General features: G+C 33.4%; 1 protein-coding gene across 1 annotated transcript; it reads left to right on the forward strand.

The window, feature by feature from the left end:
* The first annotated feature begins 1,542 nt into the window (after positions 1 to 1,542).
* On the forward strand, positions 1,543 to 7,111 carry LOC143235505 (uncharacterized). Its single transcript, XM_076473710.1, has 3 exons — positions 1,543 to 1,809; positions 5,468 to 5,567; positions 6,168 to 7,111. Exons 1-3 carry the CDS (start codon positions 1,739 to 1,741, stop codon positions 6,468 to 6,470), a joined length of 474 nt encoding a protein of 157 aa, XP_076329825.1. The 5' UTR covers positions 1,543 to 1,738; the 3' UTR covers positions 6,471 to 7,111.
* The last annotated feature ends 12,322 nt before the right edge of the window (positions 7,112 to 19,433 follow it).

Raw genomic sequence — 19,433 nt, forward strand, 5'->3', positions numbered from 1 at the left:
GTAAAAATCAGTTTTAAATAGCCATGGTGGGCAGAGCACAAACAACCCATTATGCAGTCTTGTGCTTTACGACAAAACACTCTCACATAGTGTTTCGGAAATTAAGGTGTTATTTTCTAATTTTAATCGCCTCATGGCGCTAGCGGTACACTAAAACTTTAATCTATAAAACCAACACGCCATTAGTCGATAAATAGTTACTTCAGTAGCCAGCTATAGTTTGTTACACATGGGTGGATTACAGCTATTGAACTGAAATATTAAAGAGGGCATTGTGCAAGTAAGGAAGTTTAGAACTCCAAATTTTAAATCTATGTGTTTGAAGAAAAACTGTAATGCAGTATTGATTCTACTCAGTTTATTTTTTGTTTTGTTTGAAGTTAAGCACAAAGATATACAGTTGGCTCTCTGTGCTCTTCCCATCACGAATATCGAAATCGGATTTCCAGCGTTGTAAGTTCGGAGACATTTCGCTGTGCCATTGAGAGGCATAATTAATTATCACTCAATGAATAAAAACTGTAACACGGTATTAATAACAATTTATTAATAAAGATCACATTATTGGTATATTTATACTGATACATTATTACACTCATCTGGTATTTTTACTCGTTGATTAAGATCCGTAACCCAACGTTAGTATCATTAGGTACGGTAGTATTTAATTGAAGATATAATGATGAAATAAAATGGCGGGCTTTAAATATAGTTTATATCCGACCACGATATCTCTAAAGCAGAAAATAGACGTGACTTTTGTTTAGAGTGAAGTGGCTATATAAAATGTATCAATAAGCAAGATGACTATCATTTTGTAGCCGTGGATATGAAATTCACTATTAAGTAGTAACGATGATCTATTACTAGTCAGTTTGACTGACCCTTAATCAATTTAAGCAATTAGTCAGTTTGACTACTTCCCAGTCAGAATGACCATGTCCCAGGCTGTTTGACCACTTCCCAGTCACCTTAACAACTTCATAGCAGCATTGCTATGCTAGTCTTAAGGACTACTTTGTGGTCAGGAAGACCAACACCATAGTCAGCATTAACTTATGTATTGAAACCCTTGATGTTTTTTATAGCATTAAGGCGCAGTTCAAGCAAATGACTGTATACATGCATTTTGTTCCATAACTACAACAACTGAAACGTGACCAGGGCTAAACTTTGCAAGAATTTATTTATTTACTTTTATTTGGGGGGGGGGATAAATTTCTTTCACACAAAATAAATCCTATCTAAATAAATCTTATTTATCGACCACTACTATTTCTTCACTGTTTTATTTCTCAATTGTGTTTTTTATATTGTTGTGTGCGTGTGTTGGAATATTCGAATATGAAATCCAATAGTCAATATATTTATTATTACAATCCACAACGATCTAAGTTATGACTGAAATAAGCTTTCCCCACGTGGTTAACACTCACGCTGACACTACACGTCCGAGAAATGCATCCGATTCGTCTAGTGATGCGCAGCGAAAATCGAGTACAAATGGAAAGCAGCTACATTAGGCGCAAGCGAGACTATCTCTTTTCCAGAGGGGTGTACCAGGTCGAGTTTATCTGAAGGCGAGAGTTCCTTGTGCAAGGAGGGCTGTAGGTGTTATTTGTGGAGAGAGGTTAATCATTCCTCAAGGTGGTCGAGGGGAGATTTAGGGGCTCACATACAACAATACATACACAGTGGGGAAGTGAAGACGGCACGTTTGGCGTTTATAGAATTTATAATGACCGAAACTTGTATTGACATTGCACAATTGTCATGCAACCGCACAGATGACGGAAAGAAGAAATCCAGGTAAATATTAATCGTTTATGTCTTATTTTCCTATACTATGTTTGAATAAAACAATATAAGAATACGATTGTGTAACTTTCTAGATTAGCTGAAGTGAATCCATCAGTATGTTTTTGTACAACTCGTTATGTGTAAACAAGGATGGTTGCCCGTTACATTGTCTAGGTCTGTACTACTGTAGTCTAGTAGTAGTAGAGTAGGAATATTTATATTTAGGTAATGCTTTGAAGCAAGTATGAAATCGAAAACATTCTCCAGTCTTGACATCACAAATGCACATATTTGGTATTTTGAATGCATATCCTTTGGTAGAATCAAAAGCCCGCAATGAGCCATGTTGCTGCTCTGTTAAATTTAGCGCCAACTCCACCGCTGCTAAAAAGATTTGTTATGGCCACCGCTACACAGATGAAAGTTGGATACTCATTAAAAGAGACCTCGTCTGTTATTATTTTATAGACCTGTGATAACGAAAGATGACATACGATAATACGTAAATAATAAATCCTTATTTTTAATAAATCAGCAGAGCTATAAATGCTAAAGCGTACACACTTTATGAGACGTGTGTATTATGGCGGAATCCACTGACACAGCCAACAATGGAGTTACAAATGGGGCGGCAAGACAAATCATTTGAAAACGGTGAAAAAGTGAAACATATATTGTGTTTAACGTCTGTTTCTTTAATTTAATATTACAAACTATCTTAACATCTCTTTAGGTACAAAATGTATTTAAATTTTTAAACTCTATACTTTGAAATCGAATGGTGCGAGATAGGAGCCAGTGCCAGGCCGTACACTATGAATAGAAAGCCTGTGATCCTGCAAAATATTCCCCAACCCCTTTCCCTTCTTTGCTCCCAGGGAACTTTCTCAGACTATGGGTCCCTCCCATAATCCATACCGGTGAGAGAAATGTAGGATCCGGGGGATATTGTATCGAGTCAGGAGCAACCGAGTTGTGTAGTTAAAATAATAAAAATTGTATACCCTTACGAAAATCAGGGGATACTATGGATCACGCATCAGCATGCGTATGCGTATGCGTTTGCAGAGATTTCCTTTTGTTCACTCTACAGTTCACAATTCCTTTCGGATTTCTGACCAATTTGGTAAATATGTTAGTTAGGTTCAGGTCTGGCCAATGAATGTTTTTGGCCAACTCCAGGAGGGGATTGTGGCAAGAATTTGCATTTTGAAATACGTTTTTATTCGCTAGATTGAGGGCAAGTCCGAGGATACACCGTCGGTTCACGGGCGACTGACATTTCCCAGTTGTTATTGTTGAAATTTATCATTAAATTTAGTTAAATAAATGATACATTTTACGTTCCAGAATGAAAACCCGTGACATTTGGATGCATGTCTTGCATGATATTTATTAATAGACATTGTGAAGTTTGGTAAACTTTGAAGTTAAACATGGCAGAACAGTCAGACGTTTTCAATATTTTCCCTTGCATTAAATGTAATTACAAGGTCAGGCATTTTAGCAAGCTTCTTTCACATTTTTCTTTGGTTCATGAGCATGAGCCTGGATTTGTTGTCCCATGTGGGGTTAATGGATGTGAAAGACCATTCAAAAGCATCAGATGTTTCAAAAGACATATAAATAAAAAGCATGGATGGTTTGCTACTACCAGTATGCATGATAATGAAGCTGGTGGTTAATGTGCTGAATACTTTATGGAACAGAAGTATAAAAACTCTGACAGTAATGAGGTATTTGATGGTAATAAGGAGATGGTTGTCACAGACAAGCGAAGAACCTTAGCTTAAACAATTCTGCAGCTGCGTGAAAATGAAAAAAAAATTACTTACAAAACTACAAGTAATTTTTTTTTAATTTGTCCTGTTCTATTATGGCTGCCAAAGATGAACATTTATTCCAAACCATAAAAAGAACTTTGATCAGTGAGGGGGTTCCTAGAAATAGTATAGTTACAGTGATGGAAGCTTACAAGAAAGAAAGTCTTGACTTTCATTCCATGATTGAAAATTTCACTGACCACAATAAATTCCAGCCTTACATTGAAGATAATTTGTCATTTGTAAAACCTGTTGAGTATGACCTGGGAATTGCTGGTGATGGGAAACATGACACAATGCAGTATGTTTCTTTATTAGATACTCTGAAGTGTTTGCTTAAACGTGATGATATTTTTAGCCAGGTTGTTTATCCTCGCCAATCAGCTGATGATTGTCTTAGAGGTGTCGTTGATGGTGAACATTTCAAAAACCATTCCTTCTGGTAAGAAACTTCCCTTGCCCTTCAAATCATTACCTATTTTGATGAGTTTACAGCTGTGAGTCAGGCTGGAATAAGAGCTTCTGCTTACAAATATGCTGCTTTCTACTATCAGTTAGGCAATATTGAACCTGCTTTGAGATCTCAGCTTCATTGTATATTTTTAGCAATTTTGGTGAAGAGCCAAAATGTAAAAAAAACAAAAAAAACATGGGCTAAATACAGTGATGAGACCTTTGATTGAAAACATTGGTATTGACATTGTCAAACCAGAGGGAACATTCAAATTCAGAGGTGCACCTCTTGTTGTTGTTACAGATAATTTTGGAAGCCATGCTATTGGGGGGTTTCTTGAATCATTTTCTGCTCTCAGATCATGTATATTCTGCATGGTAACTCGGGATGATTTAAGAAAGTTGACTGATATTTCAAAATGTCTAGAGAGATCTATTGCATCCTATAATTACCAAGTTGCAATGGTCGAAACTGAACCGACTTTGTCAAGTACATATGGGGATAAAAAAAAGATCGCCCCTGAACGTTCTGCAGCAATTTAATGTGGCAAATGCTGTACCACCTGATATATTACATTACTTTTTTGAATCTGGCTTGGTGTCAGAAATTTTAGTTTTACTCATAGATCAGTATCTCTTGTCTTATCTATACTTCAGCCTTCAGTACCTGGCAGGCAGATTGAAGGACTTCAACGACAAAGGAACTGATAAAATCAATAGGCCTGAGCTTGTAATTTTGAGAGGGTCTGTACACATTAAGCAAAAAGCTGTGCAAGTTTGGTGTCTCTTAAGGTTATTTTCATTACTGGTGGGTGATGCAGTGCCAGAAGGCAACAACAAATGGGAAGTTGTGTTGGCTCTTCAGTAATCTGTTGCTTTGTTCTTCGGAAAAACCCTTTTTTGTATTGTCAAAGATACCAAGCTGTTGATTATCACAGGCATCTTCATGCTAACATTGTAGTGCCAATGAGAAGTTATGAACTTCTGAGCATTCCAGATCTTTCAATCTGTTGGAGAAATACTTTCATTTTTCACTTCAGACAATTAGGTCTTTAGTTAGTATTTCATTGCAATTAGTCAACCCCAATTTGTAAGTGTTGTGAACTATTTGATATTTTCTTTGGTCAGAATCTTACCATTCAAGCCTTTAAGCTGGAAAATTTGTCAAGTCTGCCGAAATCTACTGCTTTGCTGTTGTCGCAAGGTAAGCTTGTTGAGAAAGAAGGTCGCTTCCATTTACTGGATGCAGTCTACACTGAGGTTTCCAACTATACTTTGTAAGTGCTTTGCAGTGAATACCATGTGTACCATTTCTGATTACAAGCGTGTAATTATATCTCTTCAGATGTCTTCATCTGTACTTGATAGCCTGCCCAATCTCTATTTTCCAGATATCTCACTTCAAGGCAGTATGACCAAGTAGTGGATGAAATATTTAAGCGCTACCCTCAGCTGTCAGATGCCTCAAATCTAACACCCCAAGGTGTTCGAGTAAGTACTATCTACATGTGCATTATGTTATGTTTGTTGTAAAATATATTTTCATCACAAATATATTCCTTTGTCTATACATTTGACTTTATGAGCCCAAAAGCCAATGAGCCCAATAAAATTCGTTATAAAGTGCATAACAGGAATGACTATATCACCACTAGTAAGGGTGTAAATGTATTCTGCAAGAAATATGTTCATTAGTTACAAAATAAATGGCATTTTTATGTTGCATAATATTAGTGAAGAAACATGTGAACATTTTGTGGGAAGTTACATGTTTTAAAATACACACAAGGACATATATCTACCAAGGAAGGGCTGTGGAAAATACTATTTTGATACTTTGAAATATTTGTTTTGTTTGTATACGATATAACATGACTCAACTAATTTGACGCTAAAGAGAATACACTGTCAAGATGAACTCGTACAGCTGATTTATTAACAAGTACGTGTATGACTTTCAGTTTCTCAGGTTGAACCTGAAAAATGCCAAAAGTGATTTAAAAGAAATACTGTTTAAAATAATTATAGTTATACCAGAGCAGGTTTGTTATTCATTCTCAATAGAACTATTTCTGTCAATTCTAATTGCAGAAGCTGTGGAGGATAAGGCTTCGTCAGAAATTCCAGAATAATAGAAAGCGGAAGGATTCATCATTGCCCATAGTCCAAGAAAGAAAGAAAAAGACGAAAACTGCAACAGGTGACATCCCATCTCCAAACCACATCTCAGAACAGAGGCTATATGGATTAAAGCAATACTTGTGTGAAAAGCCAGTTGGGGAGGATGAAACTCACAAGGAATGGACGAAAACTCGTCTGCATTGCAGAAAAAAGGGTGATCTTTGTAAAGTGGACTTGCTTATGGACAAAACTCTGATGATCGTAGTAAACTGATCATTGACAACACTCCTATCAATGAACTTATAGAGCATTATCCTTTCCTTGTGGCATCACCAGCACAGCTATTGAATGAATTTAAGCGGCTAGAAAATGATGCAGAAAAATGAGTGTCTAACTTTCTCTCTCAATATAAGGACTCGGAAAATTCTTACCTGCAGGACAGAAACACATCACCAGAAAATAATCCATTGCTAGAATTTCTTATGAAACAGTCCTCACACATGCCTGATGTTACATCTAGTATTGCCATTCTTGGTATCCCTTTTCTTCTAAAGGAAAGTCAAAGTACCATGGTGGATACTTAAGTTAGGGAACCTGCTGAGAGTGGTATATACATTCAATGTGGTTCAATTTCTCAGTTTTGTGATCAGGAATTCAAACTATATGCTGATGGCTTTGATATTTGTACGACTGAAGATTTTGTGGAAGCATTCACTATGTATGCAGGGAGTTTTTATATCTTCAACTTTGCATTTCAAACAAAACTCAAGAAAACTTTCAAGTTTGTTGAAAGAGTTGTTCTGAAGCTCATATATATTTATCATGAATGATGGACTGCGTTGGACATATAATTAGATTTGAACGTAGATTGGTAGAGATTTTGATGAGTAATAAAATCGAATCTGGTAGACGCGCGTTTCACGCTTGGTATTGCTGGCTCTCAAACATGTCGCCAATGAAAAGCAAACAAACAAGTACAATGACATTTTATAAAGACAAATAGAGATCGATATATACGTGACCCAGCTAGCTAAAGTACTATAGAAAGTTCTAATGTTACAAAAAGTACAGAAACAAGAAAGTTAAAAATACAAAAATTGAGTTACTTCAAATTGAAACAAAATTATCTTTACTCTTACTCAAACTAACATAATAATTACAGAGGTTTGCTAGAGTAGGGATATTTTAACAACTGTTTAGTAACTCAGTTTTTGTATTTTTTACTTTTCTTGTTTCACTACTTTTAGTAGCATCAAAACTTTCTATATCACAACAGTTAAGTAGATAACGTATGTATATAAATTCCTACTTGTTTGTATAAAAGTTCAATACTTCTATTATATTTGTATTCATACTGTAATAGTGTATTTAGATAAGTGACTATTAAACAGGCTCCTCATGGGTGTAAAATTACGATCAAAAACACTAAAAAAAGAGAAGTTCAAGTTTTGTTCATTGAAATCTTGATGTTTGAATAGAATATCAGCTTTCTTCATGATACCTTTTCTTTGTTAACTTTTATGATTATTTTATAACCGAATAACATTTAAAGGATTGGAAATTCCGCTTCAGTTTGTTTTGCCAACGAGAAAGCCAGTAAGTTGTAGATTTTATTTTCATTTAAAGTCGAGACAACTTGATCTGTACTACGTGATCATTACCCGATCAAGCGATATGTCAATTTCCATCTCTATCTGGGCCCGGCATGGCCAAGTGTGTTAAGGAGTTCGACTCGTAATCCGAGGGTCACGGATTCGAATCCCGGTCGTACCAAACATGCTCGCCCTTTTAGCCGTGGGGGCGTTATAAGTAATGGTCAATCCCACTATTCGTTGGTAAAAGAGTAGCCCAAGCGTTGGCGGTGGGTGGTGATGACTAGCTGCCTTCCATCTAGTCTTGCACTGCTAAATTAGGAACGGCTAGCACAGATAGCCCTCGAGTAGCTTTGTGCGAAATTCCAAAACAAACAAACAAACAAATCCATTTTTATAGTTCAGTAGCTAGCCCTACATAACATTTTTATAGTTCAGTAGCAAGCTCTACATAACATTTTTATAGTTAGTAGGTAGCCCTACATAGCATTTTTATTTATCGATAATTTTCCCCCGTTACACTTGTTTGTTTACTTTTTAAGATAACGTACATAGCTAGGTTAGAGAGTGTATTATAAAACTTTATAAATTTTGCACATAAGAATAAAATAGTTAGTGAAAGCTTGTGAAGACTGTTTTTGTTCTATCAAATAATGATAAAATTATAGTTACTGCGAGAACTAAGTAGGTGGTAGGCCTATTTAAAAAAAATGATAATGAACGAAAATAAGAAAGCTCAATTTTGGTTATTCGTCGGTGTCCGATCTTGGGACATCCTGGATATCTGAAAAATCGTGTATACGTCGGAAATACTATGTAAAGTAGTTCTTCGTATCTAACTTTTGATGACTATAGAGAAGAGAAGTTAGATGGCTTTTCTATAGCTTTAATAGAGACATTATCTACATAGAAAATGATAACGTATTATTCGATACTGTAATAATATATCCAAATACATTATTACACTCACCTGATATTTTTGATGAAGTTGTGCAACCCAGTATTATACTCATCTCATGTTTTTTCATTCTTTGATGAAAATCTATAACCCAGTATTAGGATATTCATATTGCAATAATATTTACAAACACCAGATTACACTCACCATCTTTTTTTTATTTGTTGATGATGATTCGTAACCCACTATTAATATATTTATACTGTAATAATATATCAAAATAAGGATAACACTCACCTCCTGTCCTTTAGTTTTTAATTAAAATTCTTTTCAAATGTGTATTCAAAATGTACATTATTTAAAATTTGTTTCGGATATTTATTCCTCTACCAGAGGGTGTATGTTAATATCAGTTGCAGAAACTGTAAGTACACGTCTTTAATAGGCTTAGGCCAGTAAAGTAAGGCTGCCTTAAGGACAATAAAGTTTCAATAAGCAAATTGATACTCAATAAAATAATCTAAATATCTTTTTATTTCAAATTTGTAACATTTGTTACTTATGAAGAAAATTAATCTCACTCTATTCGGTCATACCATGTACTATAAAATGAGGAATCTTAAGTCACCGCAAGAGCGCAAGGAAAGAAAATCAAGCAAAATGTCAATCCTTTGCAACACTAGAAAGATGACAATTTGAATGCAGGTCTATGGGAACTAAAGGAAGCACGAAAGGAAGACCTTTACCGTAGAAACTTTAAAGACGAATACAAAACAAACTGAAAGGGACTAACATAATAGAGGACCAAAGAGAGCACCTTGGCAGATCCAGCAAGGAAGTTCTACTGGTGAAGTTAAACTGATCACAGTACCAACAAAATACCAAACTCACTTCACGAAGTTGGATTACCAGTCGATTGTGGAAGGACGTCTAGGTATAAAGAAGACGACACATAGAAACATTAGCAACGTCTATTGGCCAGGGCCATTAGAGATATGACCATATTCTGCAGGTCATGTGACATCTGCCAGAGAAGGAAGGTATCCAAGGTGCCACTGAGTGAGTTGCTTTTCATTGAAGAGCCATTCAGTAGTGTAGTTGTGGACTTGATTTTGCCACTGGCACTTGTATCTAATAGAATCGATAGTGTGAGAATCGCGAAGTGAGCACCGTACGTCTAGAACTACTATTTCTACATTGAAGCTATTAATGGGACTGCAAATGTTGGTGTAGACTGAATGAGTAAATTTTGTCTATAGCATACAAATGTTGTAAATATTTCTCTTGAAGAGAGGCCTATTGTTAAATGTGCATGACTGTTTCAGTTGCAGTTTAAATTTAGTGTCATGATTTAGATAGTTTATATAGCAAGACTGTTAAGTTTATTTCGTTTAGAATCAATAATTTATCGTAAGTTAGTTTATATAACTGTTTTACGAATCGTACGTTGTGTAGTTCAATTGTTATAAATTAGTGTTATATTGTTGCATTGCGTTACTAGATCTTTTTGAGTTTTCTCGTTGTTTTAATTGAGTATTATTGTATCATAACATCTATTAATATGTGGAATTCTATACCTCTGTCGAGATATAAATACGCATCGAAAATTTAGTTTAAAAGATAGATCTAGACTGTGATTTTGAGCTAAGTGACAAATAACTTGTAGTGGTGATTTTAAAGTGAAATTATCGCATACTGTATTTTGATAGCAGAAAAGAAAAATAAATCGTCTTGTAAAATTGTGTTCTAAGATAACTGAAATAGCCTGTGTAAAGCTTCGACATAAAAAATAGTTAATTAAAGCTCTGGATTCAACTGCGATAGGTAACAGTGTAATGAACACTAGTATCTATATTTTACTTGTTTTAATATATTTTAAAGCAAGTTGACTGTGTGCTGTTTATTTATTACTGAAATTTAACATCAACAAGTTACAGACACATTTTGTAATTAATTCGGCTCATACATAAAACCTAACGTTTACTCTGTAGCAGAGAACCATTCATAGCAACGTCTTCAAATGGTACTCCAAAACAATACTTTTGTAGCTGTTCATGATGTTTGTTTTGAACAAAGAAGGTCTTCAAGGTCACACCAAACATATTCGCCCTTTTACCTTTGGGAACGTTATTTCACAGTCAATCCCACTATTCGTTGGCAAAAGAGTAACCTAAGGATTGGCGATGGGTGATGATGACTAACTGCCTTTTCTTTGGTCTTTCACTGCTAAGTTAGGGATGGTTAGCATAGATAGCCTTCGTGTAGCTTTGCGCGAAATTCAAAATAAACAAACTTTTAAACATACCACCTCACTTCTTCCATCTTTAAATTAGAGAAAGCTGCTAATTTTAAACTGCTGCTAAAGCAAAATGTATTCTAGACATATGGATCTTTCAAATTATGCCATTGAAACTTGGTGACCTCTTTGGTACTATAAATATTCTAAATCAAGAATTATGAGACTAGTACTACCCCAACTGAACGAAAAAACATAACCTAGACGACTCTGAGCCCATCTAAAACATTCAGAAACGGAGAAATTGCAACATGATAATATCCACAATAAGAAATCAGTAACAAAGGTTAACCTAGGAAGGCCGAAACGTTTTTCTCTGCTTTATTAGTAAAAGTGTTAATACCTATACCAACCGTTCTGAGATACATTTTTATTTGAAGTGGGTTTCTCGTCATCAAGTGATCAATGAGGAAGAAAAAGATCCACAGATCTCGTCATTATTTAAATCTGCACTTCCAAAGAATAAACTGGAGAAAGTTCCAAACTGTTACTTTTTCAAGCATGGTGTGTTCATGAGAATATGGAGACCACCAAATTTACCAGGTTCAAAGAATTGAATTGTAGTTTATCAGCTTGTCGTTCCAGAAGTATATCATTCTGAAATATTGAAGGTTTTCCATGAACTTCACATGGGAGGTCACCTAGGTGTAAACAAGACGTGTGGCAAATTTATGAGATATTTCATTTGACAAGAAATTAGGCAAGACGTTTACCAGTTTTTAAAACTGTCACACCTGACAACTGGTCGGTAAACTTGGTCAGAAAATTCCCTTTGGTTCTATGAAACCTTTTCTAGCTATGGAAGAACACCCAAGTCGTGTGATTGATGATTGTATTAAGCCAAAAAATATACCATTTGTGTTTAAATACTTTCATGCAATATATGATTTAATTATCGTAAGATTATTTCGATTGATTGTGTTATATATTGTCAAATTTTTGAAATTGTACAATTATTTTATAGTATATTGTATTTAATATTGTTACATATTATTATTTATTTCGGATGCGTCTCCAATTTATGTCACGTACGTTATGTATTACTACTTCAAACTGGAATTTAAGCTTAGTAATTAATTAAATGTATACTATAAGCCTCGGAAGCTATAATTATAATTAACGCTTATTAATCGGAAGACTACGGAATTTTACCAGCAATCTTTACATATATAGAACATTACAAACCATTTATCTTCAATGAATTAACTTGAGACGTTAGTATTTCTATTAAGCATATTTATTGGTAGAAAGTCAGTAGTGTGAGGCCAACCAAGCTTACTAGCTTAAGCGTGGTGTAGCAATATCAACTTAGAATTGATTTGCTCGTCATGAACCTGGACCGTTGATAAAATATTCAGTTCTAGACCGGACATAAGACTCAGTATTCTTGTAAGTTTATTCAAATGCTGTATATAAATAATTATTTGTAATAAACTTTATTATAAATTGTGTTTTTTATTTTCTGTTATATATTAAAACATATTTGTGTTCAGAAAAAAATGTGTATATTTATTTTGTTAGCAAATATAATAAATTTGATACATATTAAGAATTATCTTCTAAATTAAAATTAAATTTTCTGGCTATTTGAAATCGTAATACCATAATAAATCGGAGACTCGTCCTAGATAAATTATAGAACGTAACACCAGGTAAAAGTGAAAGAAGTTTGTAAAAGCGCCAATAAAGAAATGTACCAATCTGTTATTTTTTGCGTCAAGTAGACTTTGAACAGATAACTGACGAAAGCCTACCAACGAAAGAACAAATTACAAGGTAGGTGTCAGAAGTAGGTTTATTTTGATGATAATAAAATGAAACTTTGAATATGCTTGAAATATACTCCAACTTTCATTCAAAATGGCGACCATGATACGGAAGATTGAAAGTGAGGTGTTAACTTGAGCTGATGAAATAATTGAGACAAGATTTAGAGAACAAGATAAGTAAAAGAACAACAGGAAGAATAGGCAAGAAAACTCATAGAACGTAGCTGGAACTTAAGAGTTAATTAAAAGAAAGAGATTTGCGGTTTAAGAAAGAATGATTGAAGACAAGATTGATGAAGCTATTGGAGAAGTGCTGAATATTACAACAATAAGATTAATGAAGTGTGGAAAGACTGTAATGACAATATTCAAGAAGCACAAAACGTATCATTGAAGTTAAAAGTAAAGGACAAAAGAGCATTAACAAAGTCAAGGGCGAATTACAAAAAAGACATTAATGAAGTAAATAGAGATACTAACAACATAAAAAAGGATATAAGTGAATAATTAAATACAAAGATTAATCCGGCCACACCTATTCCTCCATTGAAAACACCATCTGTTACAAAAATGAAATAGGAGATTTTATTTGGTCTACACATTTTATCACTGCTGCTGTGCCACGTGTTACTGAAATACTTTTTTGGGCTATTCTATCCAAGACATTACCAAATCAATTTAAAAAAATTAGCTGGCCCATTCACGGTAAGCCAGTTGAGAAACCCGTGGACTATATGATGGGAAAGTATTGTAGGAAGTCATCTTTCAATCCATCACCAGAATAAGGAAATATTTTGTATTTAAAGACAAAGTAAGAAAAATGAATTTTCTCGAACGTTATCTACTTGTGAAAACATTCTGAGTATTCTATAGTATTTTTACATATGGGATATACTTCAAGAAGAGCACACTTTACCATGGCGTTCAGAAATAGAACATTCTCAAACATACGTTAGAATGTAGTAATGCAGCCGAACAGTTTAAGAACACTGTAGAGAATGATTGACGTTTACATATGAAAGAGAATTTGACCACTGAAAACTTTCAACTTGAAATGAACAGACTGTCAGGTACTGACGAGTCACTTTTGAAAGAATAACTCAAATATTATTATTAAGTAATCTTGTTTTGAATTTTCATTTTATACGAAGAGTTTAAAATAACATGTTTAATAAAATTATAGACTACTTGCTACATAAAGATCTGCAATAATTATCTTTATTTTTAAAAACGATATTAGCAGAAACATCAACTACATATGGGGTGTAGAGTGGGTTTGTGGCAAATCTCTGAATTTTAGAGACAGAGAACCATGTTCAAATTTATATGATCACAAAATTACCTTCACACTTTAACCTGCGAGTGTGTTATAAGAGTATCAATCAGTTTTTCAACGTGGATCATGAGCGAAAGAATGCTGCTGATATTCTGTTTTTCCCTCTGAGCAGTATTCATATTTAGGAACATATGTAGATAGCCTCGGTATTTTTGAAGAAAAAAAAAAGCAAAGTAGAATCACCACAAAATAACCTATGCTACAATGATACTTGCATGGTATTATTGAAACTTAATCAATATAACTAGAATCACAAGATAATAAGAATATACAAAAGGAGGTAGTTTAATCTGGAAGCATTCCCTGAATAAGATAACATTCCCTGAAGAAGATAAATGAGTGCTGCATTAGGATGCTGACACATGTTAAAAGGAATAGTAATGCTCGTTTAATTGTTTGACATTTGCAAGAAAATATTGGAAATATTAATCTGATATATTTGCCTGTAAAAAAAAAAAAATCTCACAGGTGAAAATTTATATGCTAAAACATAATTATTATAAAAAATGTCTTCTATGAATATATCTGTGCACAATGGAATTTGATTTTCCAAGAACAGCACCTTGATAAGAGAAAAAACAACCAGCTTAGAACAGTTTATATTTATTATGAAAGATGTACATTTCAGTAAAGCCATAAACAAAGTTATCTATATTAACGCCTCATCAAAGTAATCTATCTAAGTAAATCAGAGCTAAAAATTAACTCAGTTTGTCTTTTGTATGGTCTCCTAAAGACAAATCAGTTGTTGTCGGACCTGCTCATACATTTGCATTGATTGGCTGCCTCAAGGGAAGTGGGAGTAGAAACGTCCCCAAAGTGGTGTCATAGACAATGACATTTAGTTCCATTAGGTGAAACCAGAGGGTGCGTTGCCAAGCCACCAATACACTTGACAAAAAAAGTCTGGAGGGTGCAGTGCTCGGGGCATAAATTGATACCAGAAGGCTCTTTGCTATAAAAGGCGCTCAAATTGTTCGGTAGTAAACCAAAAGAGGAACACAATGTGATATCAGTGTCACACAAATAATCAAAGAATTAAAATAAGCAAATGATGGCACTAGGTGGAAGTTATTACCAAGATTCTATAGGCGGATAGTTCAATAGGATGATGAGCTCATATACGAAATCATGAACAAACGTATCATTAATATCTTTGTATGATCCAAATTTAGATAATTTTCATTTGAGCACGCTCAACAATGATAATAAGTAAACTATTTGTAATTTGTTTGCACACAAACGAATATACGGTCTTTGCAGTATTTTTTGTTGTAAGTTCTTCTTGAGGAAGTTTTAGGGTTGAGATTATGTAGAAGCAATCCTAATATCTCAAAATATTCTCCTCTCTCATCTTAACAAAAGTAAATAAGGATCCAGTAGTTACAAGGTTTATGACTCGGATCCTGATTGACCATTTACAGCTGTTTCTCTGCATGGTTAGGTAATTAATCACTGGTTAACGTACTTTGAAGCTTCTTTTGCACACACAAATCTTGTGTGAATATCGAATAAACGTTTAGAGTTAAAAACGTATTTCATTCGTAAATTTCCCTGTTTTAACCAAGTTAAATTGTGAATCTGTAGTAGAAAGACTGTGTGTAAGGTCAATATGACTCGGATCCTGATTGACCATTTACAGCTGTTTCTCTGCATGGTTAGGTAATTAATCACTGGTTAACGTACTTTGAAGCTTCTTTTGCACACACAAATCTTGTGTGAATATCGAATAAACGTTTAGAGTGTTCATATTGTCTTAGATATCAGTTACGATATTTCTGGATTGATAAATTTCTAAAATTGTGTGGAATTCTGTATAGGAAAGAACATTTATAATGTTGGGTGGGGCAGTTAAAAACGTATTTCATTCGTAAATTTCCCTGTTTTAACCAAGTTAAATTGTGAATCTGTAGTAGAAAGACTGTGTGTAAGGTCAAAAGCAAAGAGTGTATAACTTCCTGAGTATTCTTCATATTGTATATCAATATAATGATCTTGCAACTGTTTTCCTGTTACACTACATAATGTTTCATAGCTTCGTGAATAAATTTCTGCATTAAAATCGGGTTGTATAGCGCAAGAAATAATATGTTTTTTCGTCCATACTGATTACCAGAAAAATTGTAATGTTTGTAACTGTTCGGTTTTTCTTCCAAGATTTGTTAAATGCATCATTATTAACACATTGTCCAATAAGACGTGTAGGTACTTGAGTTAAAACTCCATTATTTATAAATGCTTTTAAGATACCTTGTGGAATTGAAAATGATTTGCATACTATATATTTCTGAAAAGGTGTATTGTGTGGCAGAACAACTGATGTGCTGATTTTCGTTTTTTTAAATGCAAATGGAATTGTGTTGTTGTACAATTTTGAATTCCAATTCATCATTTGACATAACATAAAATGAATTTTTACCTTATATGGACTAGAGTTTTAAACTTATACCATATAATCAAAAACTTGTTCTGCAAAAATCTATCAAAATGTATACAACATTTCATGCAGAATGTTTGACTATCACATGTATATATGTGCTGGTCTTTCATTCCATCATCAAAATAAAGATCATCAAATTTATCTGCTATGTCTTTAATCCACATATAAAATGTCACATGACTTCTATTGTCTTCTCCATTTTAACTCTCTAAAATTTCTATGGATGTCTTATAGAGGTAAAGACTATGAGATGAAGAAGTCAGCTTTTCGTTCAGGTGTACATCCGTTTGAGTAACAAGTTGACAGGAACAGAGTTATCTTCGTCCTTTTTAATGTAAGTCCCAGGTGGTTTGATAGCATTTGCATTTAAATGAAAATACGATTGTGCCAGATACAAATATTCATATTCTGATTCCGATATGACAGACGGGTCTTTTGTCAGTAATTAAAGATAGATGATAATATTTAGTCCACTGATCTCCACACTTATGGTTTATGTGGGAAGAAAAGAAAATAAGCTTAACAGATTTTTTATTCTGAATGTACTTTCCATGCAATAGGAGTGCCATGATTATTTATCAAAAATCTGTAGTCGATCTTCTTCATTTTTTGGTTTTCGCTATTCCGAACATTGGACATTTCTGTTTCTTCTTTTCGTGTGGCAGAGCAACTTGTTTAACATCTTGTGTCATATTCTTAACTGCTTATATTGCTCCTTGTTTTCCAGCATGAATAAAATCTTTTTCTTGCATGACATATGATACGAAATGTATGCCTGATTGAACAGCTTGTTGTCATAAGGCTACTGCTCTTTTATTTTCAGAAATGGTATAGCTGAATGAAACGAGTTACCAAAAATGTCTTCAAATTGACTAGCAATGTAATAAGGTAAACTGTTTTCCACTTAATAATCGTAATTGGTGTTACAGAGGGCTATATCATAATAACAAGGTACTCTCATGAAGTGATCTTAACACTCTGAATAATTGGCTTGGAAATGGGTCTGTAATGAGGATTTCTAAAAGTTTCAGTGATCATGTCTCCATCCTCACCTTTACTTAGAATTATTTGTACCAAAGGTACACATGCATCACCAGCAATACTTGGTTCCATAATATATCAATAAACATCAAGCAAATAAAATTAGTGTTTACATTACCCGAAACTATAATGGGCTGTGTATTATACAATTATTATAAAATCTAGGTAGCATTAATAATATAGAATCGAGAGTTATAGAGCCTCCATCATTTACATTCAAACTCACTTTTTGGAGGTGAACGAATCTTAAATAAATATAAGTTCTTTTTTGGGTTCAGCAAGTGATTTTTTATACTTGGTTTAAGACTATAATTAAGTTTTTCGGTTCTTTTGCAATGACCAAGTATAGTAGCAGAGTGAAATTCATAAGATTAGAATAACCATGCTGCACCACCAGACTTATGCAAGTTATATGAATACTGTAGTTTGGCCAAGATTACTTCTAGATTGATAATTCTCGGATGACGAAAGATATGGTTTGTTGGATTATTGCCAGCAAAATAGTTCGTAGAAATGTGACCTACATCACTTACAGATGATCCATACTTAATAACGAGATGATAGAATTATATTTACGATTTTATAATAACAGGCGTTTCGTATCAATTTCAAGGATCCACCTATTAAATTTACCGGTATACATCCTCCATTTTACAAAATAATGCTTGCATATAATTTTGACTAAATTGTAGACGCCATTAAAGGACTTCATAACATTTTGTAAAATGCATTATTTAATTATTCTCTAAGATATTCTAGCAGTTTATATGCTGGTGTATTTCTCTTTATTCTCTCGTAAATTGTAATTATTTTATCTGTACATCCAAGCAAATAACCTTTCTTAAATTGACATTTCACTTTACTAATGTCCATTTTATTACATATATAAATATTCTACTGTTTTTGATTAAATTATAAATAGTTTTGTGAAAAAATGTCTCAGTTCATGTGACATCAGTATTATTTAGAGTTTCACACAGAACATTCATTTGTAGCTGGCAATTTCTATAATTTTAAGTGAAAAATAATTCATGTTTTTAAAATATTGTAACAGTTTCAAAATTTATTTGAGTAACTCTTTGTGTTGAAATAGCCGAAGAATAATCACATGATTTGTAACTAAAGACTCTTTTTCGGTTAGAAACTATGTTCATTTATGACAAATGTATTTGATGCTTTGGTAAACAAGAAAGTTTAAATTTTATAGTATCCATAAAGTGAAGATGCCACCAACTGTGATGTGTCAGCAATATGTTGAAATAGTTCAAAACACTTATATGTGTGTTATATTAGTCATTAAGTATCTAGAAATCATTCCATGGCAAACAAATAGCAGAGAAAATGGTAAAAATATCACTAATGTAGAGTGGTATATAATAATTTTTGACATTCAGAGTTTATGGAGTTCTCAACTTATATGCAAATAGTTTAAATCAGCAATAAACAAGTTCTAGACAAATATTTCTTAAAATATATACAGAAAACAAAGAATACAGTTTTCTAGTAATGAATAAACATAGTTATTTACATAGATTCTTCAAACTATAATGGAACAAATCAACTTATGAAACTAAACAGGAGATTAACCATTTGGCTGCAGGATGACTTCTAATATTCTCAGAATCAAATGTTGCTTTTATCATATTTCATAATAAAATTAAAAACTAATAGAATCAAATTATATCAAATTTGACAATGACGTTTCTGAAAGTAAGTCCAGAAAAATAATATATTCAATTTTGATTTGCTCTATTATTTTTAGAAAAACAATCCTTATTTCATATAGTTATTTGCACTCACACTCTGAATAGTTCATCTGCTAACTGATTTTTCATTGTATTTAAAACAATACTATTTATTATCT

The sequence above is a fragment of the Tachypleus tridentatus genome, chromosome 12 (assembly GCF_004210375.1).
Source record: "Tachypleus tridentatus isolate NWPU-2018 chromosome 12, ASM421037v1, whole genome shotgun sequence".
NCBI lineage: Eukaryota > Metazoa > Arthropoda > Merostomata > Xiphosura > Limulidae > Tachypleus > Tachypleus tridentatus.

Excerpts from the sequence above, each read along its gene's own strand:
- LOC143235505 (XM_076473710.1), top strand. The coding sequence starts at position 1,739 with ATGACCGAAACTTGTATTGACATTGCACAATTGTCATGCAACCGCACA. Across the intron at positions 1,810-5,467 it reads GACGGAAAGAAGAAATCCAG|ATATCTCACTTCAAGGCAGT; the intron begins GTAAATATTAAT and ends TCTATTTTCCAG. Across the intron at positions 5,568-6,167 it reads TAACACCCCAAGGTGTTCGA|AAGCTGTGGAGGATAAGGCT; the intron begins GTAAGTACTATC and ends TTCTAATTGCAG.